Below are 7,126 nucleotides of genomic sequence, written 5' to 3' on the forward strand. Positions count from 1 at the left end.
AGCTTGCTTCAGCAATCCCCATCAACTGTCACTTCGGGTTTCTCGTCAATCAATTAGTCATTATCCTAGCAGGATCTTCTGATCTTCCACTCAAATAATGAGTCGGCAGGGACTATTTATCTTCCAGCCACACAGTCTAGACTGGTTTGGGGTGAATGTGTTTATAGATGGATAATACCAATTTTTGGTTAATTCCCACCTTGATGACTTCCTAAGGTTGTCAGGCCTAAGGTTTGTTTTATGTTCTTCCTTTTCCAAATAGTTGATCTATTGAGTATCCCTACAAATCAGTTAACAGATCATACCTCTATTAGCTAATCCCCCATAGAGTAGTGAATTCTTTATGGTTTCCATAGAGAATATAGAATCGATATAAAGAGAAAACATGCTAAATAAATCTATAATATAGAGTTTACGAAAGAGCTTGATTGTATTAAGATTGATGGCGAATCCACAATGTTTGATTGTCTCCAAATTCAAATCTCTCAAAATAGAACAAGAACGAATGAAAATAAATCTAACCTAAGAAAAGAGAAAACTAAACTAAAATTAAAAGACTAATTCTAGGCTAAGTGAATAGTGTCTTTTACATGTGAGAAAGAAGCCTATTTATAGATCTCAGATGGTTGTCGTCTTAACCCTAGGTTAGCTGATGTTCCCGAGCTTTAAGTTTGATTGTACAGACCAAAACGCCCCCTGGCTCATGTTTAATTCCATCCAGAGTCGATGTCGTGACACACCAGGGCCTATGTCGCGACAAAGGAGTTAGTATACTCCCCTTGTGGTATTTTCAAGGGTATGTTGCGACACCGTTAAACTGTATTACGACATCGAAGGTAGTTTTGTGATTTCTTCCTTCTACTCTCTATATTGCAACATAGCGACAAATATCCATTTAATATGCCTTTTAATAATCTCCTACACACTTATAAAATTCATTAGCTCACCCTTAAGCCTCATTCGGCCCCTAAGGTCAATAAAATACTTATTTTGCACATTTTGCTAAATTTAACAAAGCTTACTAAAACATAATTAAATCGTAATAAAAAAACTTAATTTCAAACTCCTAAAATGCAAAAATTAGTTTAATCTACTACACTAATTTGCGATGGATCAAATCGAGGTGTCATCTTTACTCAATTACTTTAATATTGACATATTGTGAAAAATTATGAAATTAAAAAGAAAATGATGAAAACTCAACCTCACCGCATGAGAATAAAAACTGAAGTGACTCTTTTTTTTTTTAACAACTCAATCTCTTTTGTTTTATGATTTGAATATCTGCATTTACCTTCGCTTACTTCCCCTTTTCTACTGGGAACAAAGGTGGTTGAATATTCGTGAATCCCAACCCACCTACGTAACTACCACCTTTCACAAATTCTGGCATCATAACCGGAAAATTCGATGGGAAACACTTCCTCCATGCTCACTCAGTACGACATCGAAGAAGTACAACAACACTGTAACAACGCCTGTAATTGACTCGCTATCCCATCCATGTCCCTAATTTTGCTCTTCACTCTTTCATCTCCCTACTACTTAATCCTTTCTCAGCCGTTGATTTGTGTGTTCGTCTGTTTTTCCTCATGATCTGCAGTTTCGCAGCAGGAGATCGTCTCTCTATATGAAAGATTCTGTCAGTTGGATCGAAACGGCGGCGGTTTCGTCTCCGGCGAGGAGTTTTTGTCCGTGCCTGAGTTCGCTGTTAATCCTCTCTCTCAGGTTTTTTTTTTTGTTCGTTTCTTTTCTTTATAATGTGCGTTGTTGGGGGTTCTTTATGGGTCAAATGTTTTTGGAAAACTATGCAGAGATTGTTGAGGATGCTAGATGGATTGAATTTCAAGGAATTCGTAGCGTTTTTGTCTGCATTTAGTCCTCGTGCTACTGTGCAACAAAAAATTGAATGTACTGATTCCTTAAATTTTTTTAATTAATATAAAATTTAGTTAATTTCTTACTTAATTTTTAACTGAAATTTGCAAATTTGATTTGTAGTTATATTCAAGGTGTATGATTCAGATGGCAATGGGAAAGTAACCGTTAACGACATGTTGGATGTTTTGCATGATTTGACTGGCCAATTCATATCTGAACAGCAGAGGGAGGTTAGTTTAATTCTTTATTGATTTTTCTTTCAGTGTTCATCTTTTTCTTGGTTAACCGGACAAGAAAGAGTTTTTTGTGTCACTCTGTTGTTCTTGCCAAATATTAATAAGCTGCATTTTCTAGGAATAAGTTTGAGATAATTCACTTTCTAAAACAAATGATCATCTAAAGTATCATGCCACTTTACTACCTCACGTAACCAATCATCAAACAAATCAATGTTGAAAAAAAGCGTGGATGTAGTTGGAGAAAATGGGTTACAATCTTACATTTCTTCATCCTCATAGGTCGATTTGATATTAGAAATGCCTCTTTTTACTGACTGCAAAGTATGTTTCTTCTGCTCAGATACAAATAAAACCTGCATTGTTGTAACTTTAAATCTTTTTGTCACTAGAAATTAGAATATTTAGATATTTTTGCTTTATTCTCAATTTGCCTTTTGTGTTTGACAATTGGTACAGCAAGTTTTGACTAAAGTTCTCGAGGAAGCAGGTTACAATAAGGAGTCCCTATTAGTTATGTCAGACTTTGTAAAGGTACCCTTGGCTTTATTTGTGATAATTTTGGTGCTTTGAGCATTTGAATAGTTTCATTTTGTTATAACTTGTTTATAAGGCTAATAATATAATATTAAGGCAAACGGAGAGACGTTTGAAGCAGAGAGTTTTTTCAGAGCCTGATATTTACATAGTTCAGTTGAAGAATTTACTGCTTGAACTTTTACACCATTTAATATTAGAGAAAAGTCTTAGAATTGATTGTTCATAGATTAAGTCATTATGGAGATATCTCTGTTCAAGTTCCAAAATAAATACGCTTAGCTACTAGACCCCTGTATCCCCCTTTTTAAGTTAGGAGCATATCAGTTTTTGTTAACTTTTGAGAGAATATACAATTTAATGGAGGATACCAATGTCAAGAGCTGTGGCAGACCAATGGAAATATATGGAAACTATAAAAGAGCATATCAGTTTTACTAGTTTATTGAGAATATAGTGTTTATTAGAACTCAGTTGCGCAATATGATGCATGTAGCTTCTTTGATGGTGGTGAGGAATAGAGTAGTTGACTATAAAAGAGCATCTTTATCTAACTAGCTTATTGAGAATATAGTGCTCAGGTGCACAATATGATGCATGTAGCTTATTTGATAGTGTGAGGAATAGCTTAGTTCTTGTTGGTAGTGAATTGAGTACACCAGATTATTGCAAAACTTTGCTTTCTTTTATTCAAGATAGGGATGTTCATTAGAGTTATCAAGTCAATCTGTATTTGAGATAGCATTACAGGTCACCTTGGAATGTAGTACTTTACCTTTTCTTTATAACTATGATATAATTTGTTTACCAGTTGAAAGCTAGTATCTGGTTGACAAAGAAAGTGGATAGCAGTTGAAATAAGAGGCACCATCCACTGTTCAAGATTCTCAAGCTAGCAAAATTACAAGAATATATAGAAGTATCATGGATCGGTTAGAAAACATGGCTTAGTGTTTTAAACTGTGTTCGTTTCTTTAGTTTTGCACTTTTTCCAGTGCCACACAAGGAGGTTTGGAAAAGCTTTGTGTGCAGGGGGAGGAGGGGCACTTAGACAATTTCTTTTGGCTATTCTATACATCAAACTCTCAAAATTAAGATGTGGAGATTTCTTGGTTTGATTTGACCAAGCCCTGATTAAGATATTTTTAAAGAAAAAAGAAAGAGAAGACTCTAAGTTCCGCTGCTTTTCTAGCTGCCTATGTGGGACTAACAGTATTTTCTAGATGCCTATTTTATGCATCAAACCCTGAAAGTGAGATGTAGGCATTTATTGGTTTGGTGTAACTAACTTCGGAGTAAGATCTTTAAAAAACAATCGTTGAGAAGATTCAAACTACCGCTGCACATTTTCTAGCTGCTGAAGTCAGGTTTTATCATTTATGGTATTATATCTTGACAACTCCATCTGTGTTTATTGATGAATCAAAAGTGCATTTGAATTTTAGTCTTATCCGAATGTCACGTGAGCTAAATTTGGAGTACTGTGCAAGGGAAAAACTTAATTTGAGGGAGAGGACATCATTGCCTGATACATGACAGGGCAACTTTAGTTAATGTCTTAATTAATTCTGCTCATGCAAAAACTGCATGTACTGTATAGTATGCTTATCCCTACTCGGTGGCTTTCTTGCACTTCCGAAATAGATCCAATTTTTCTTGCACTTCTAGCAAATTTCTTTTACTTTTAGTTTTTGGCATTATAGTATGCTTATCCCTACTCGGTGGCTTTCTTGCACTTCCGAAATAGATCCAATTTTTCTTGCACTTCTAGCAAATTTCTTTTACTTTTAGTTTTTGGCATTATATTCTCACTATTTCTAGAAGGCATACCATGCGTAATCGGAGCTTCTACATAGATGATCAGTGCTTTTAGGATCAGTCTGGTGGCAGTTTACTTTGCTTTCTTTTAAGTCTTTTCATAATCTTGTGATCATGTTACTATGGTAATACTCTGCAAGAAGATAATGCTAACATCTTTCTTTTAAGTCTTTTCATAATCTTGTGATCATGTTACTATGCTAATACTCTGCAAGAAGATAATGCTAACATCTTCTGCCATTTTTTCTTGATCTATCTATTACGTTACATTCTTTTGGTGTGTATAAGGTTTTTTTCATTTGGTATAATGAGTCTAAGAAGCTCTTAAATTGTCATTCAATTTCACTGCACTTCTCGCAGATTCTCGGAAGCTCTGGTTTGAAGATGGAAGTTGAGGTTCCGGTGGACTAAATTGTGGGTGGCCATTCTTTGCTACAGTGATTTCCTAGCATTGCCAACGTTGTAGATTCTTTTCAAAAAATTGATACTGAAATGCTTTTTTATTTTTCTAGCTAAACATATTCTCAAAACAATGAAACATATTTTTGGATGCCATCAAATTTGAAACAGTTAAAAGCTTTAGTTGATTCATTAGGGCTTTGTTTAAATGCTAAAGTAGAGTTAGATTGAGTTTTAACCCGGTTAGTATTGGCATTGTTCAGTGCAAGAGGATGTGAGTTTGAGTGCACTTAAGCATGTTTAATTCTCTTACTTAAGAGTTGAACATATATTTGAATTTATTTTGATAAAATATATAAAATTATTCATAACTCATGTTTAAACTCATGTCCTTCTATAAAGATAACAATATCAATATCAATCAAGCTAAGACATATTTTTAACTTAAAAAGTAGTTATATAAAGGTTGATAGAATCCTTTTTGGACATACAATATGATGTGAATCATATTGATTACTTCAATTAGCTTGAGAGTCGTTTAATTGCATCTAGATTGAACAATTCAAAACATGTAAAAGAATCAATTTTTTTTTTATACAATGACAATTAAGAAATCAAACGGGATAGAGCTTGTACGGTAAGTTTTCGGGCTTCAATATTTGACACGTTTTGTGCCTTGAATTGGACTTCCACTTGTTGGAGAAGTTGGCTAATATCAAGGATGAGCGATTGAAGTTTCTAATGCAGCGTAGTTCTGGCATGATATAATTTATGTTTTTTCATTTACTATTGTTGTTGAGGCACTGGGGAATTTGAAGTTCTTTAAGTCCGAGGAGGGACAATCTGATGAGGATGCAACGAGCTTGGACTGCTGTTGTTGCCATGAATTTGCTACAATAATCTTGAGTCCTAGGCGACAACTACACTTCCAAATTTCATGCTATGTTGTGTGTGCATAATGGCAAAGCTTATGACCCAGTCAATGTCCAGTTGTCTTGTTGTATTGTGTGAGAAGATGGAGTAGTAAGCACGTAGGATATGGGAGTAGTTATTGGCATAGTGTAAGGCTCGTAGCATATTAGGAATAACTTTGTTGAAAATGAGGTTATTCCTCTGTTTTCAAATGGATCAAAGAGTGCAAACAAGTCTTGTATAGAAGTCTTTTGCTTCTTCTCTATTTATCCCCTCCTTATTGAGCCATTTTTCGATTTAGGTGGTGACTTGTAGTCCACTTTGCTAGTGCATGGAGATAAATAATCTTATAAGAAATTAAACGAAAGCTTCAAGGCTTGTAACCGCGCTACTATTTTTAAAGCTTTATTTGTCTCTACTTATATTTTGGGTGCAAAAGAATTATTCGCAAATGAACTTTGAGGATATAATGTAGTCCAATGACTGTCAATGTTTTGCATTGACAGAAATAGCCCACTAAGCATTAAGTAGAGCATAACAAGAACATCAAATTCCATAAAAATTTTCTGCGGTAATTCTTTATAAAACAATCTTTGAATATAAAAGATGGTGAAAGAATAAAAAAAAAAACTTTGTTTCTATGTTTTTTGGTTGTGCCACGGAAATGAAAGTTTACTCTTATTTATAGAATTTCTTATGTCTCTTCACAAAGACATAACAATCTAATATACTTATTTGGATAGTCACATTTATTACCGATAAACTTAACTATTCATTAGATGTATGTTTGAATAATTATGACTCTTTATTAATAATCAAATGACATAACTTTCAATAAGACATATAACTAATCACCATGCATAATGATAACTTTTGGTTAATAACTGAGTGATATAACTTTTGGTTACTTAAACTTTTCGTTTGCAACTATTGAAACACTATATATATATTGAAAATGTTTTAAGAAACTTAATTTAATTCATTACGAAAAAAAGTGGTGAGTCAAACCAAACAACTCTTGGAAAGTGGCATTCCATAAAAAGATGGCGAATGATTTTTTCATCTATATTACACAAGAGGTAAGTAGAAGAGATATCAATATGGTGGGATCTAATAGTACATTTAGTAGCCAAGAAATTATTGCAAATCTTCCATAGAAAGATAAAGTTATAAGGGAGTTTGAATCTTTAAAGCAAATTTCAAGAAGGGGTGGGATCAAGTTAGATTTGTTCTTACAGCTGTGATTAGAGGAGCATGTAAGCAGATTTTGGTAGTGAAATCAAACTTCCACACTTTTTTGTCCTCTCCTCTAATTAAGGAATGAACTCTACTTAGAGTTTTCT

General features: G+C 33.9%; 1 protein-coding gene across 2 annotated transcripts; it reads left to right on the forward strand.

Annotated features, from left to right (window-relative positions):
- Nucleotides 1–1,187: 1,187 nt before the first annotated feature.
- On the forward strand, nucleotides 1,188–5,048 carry LOC108458402 (uncharacterized). Of its 2 annotated transcripts, XM_017757782.2 has the most exons (6): nucleotides 1,196–1,480; nucleotides 1,604–1,728; nucleotides 1,815–1,911; nucleotides 2,002–2,111; nucleotides 2,577–2,651; nucleotides 4,833–5,048. In XM_017757782.2, exons 1-6 carry the CDS (start codon nucleotides 1,411–1,413, stop codon nucleotides 4,881–4,883), a joined length of 528 nt encoding a protein of 175 aa, XP_017613271.1. In that variant the 5' UTR covers nucleotides 1,196–1,410; the 3' UTR covers nucleotides 4,884–5,048. The 2 variants fall into 2 exon arrangements, with proteins under 2 accessions (XP_017613272.1, XP_017613271.1); XM_017757783.2 differs by lacking the exon at nucleotides 2,577–2,651 and having other exon boundaries at nucleotides 1,188–1,480.
- The last annotated feature ends 2,078 nt before the right edge of the window (nucleotides 5,049–7,126 follow it).

Source organism: Gossypium arboreum, chromosome 4, assembly GCF_025698485.1.
Source record: "Gossypium arboreum isolate Shixiya-1 chromosome 4, ASM2569848v2, whole genome shotgun sequence".
Classification (NCBI taxonomy): Eukaryota; Viridiplantae; Streptophyta; class Magnoliopsida; order Malvales; family Malvaceae; genus Gossypium; species Gossypium arboreum.

Coding starts and splice junctions, on each gene's coding strand:
- LOC108458402 (XM_017757782.2), top strand. CDS start 1,411: ATGGGAAACACTTCCTCCATGCTCACTCAGTACGACATCGAAGAAGTA. Junction 1,481..1,603: donor ACAACACTGTAACAACGCCT/GTAATTGACTCG, acceptor CATGATCTGCAG/TTTCGCAGCAGGAGATCGTC. Junction 2,652..4,832: donor TTATGTCAGACTTTGTAAAG/GTACCCTTGGCT, acceptor CACTTCTCGCAG/ATTCTCGGAAGCTCTGGTTT.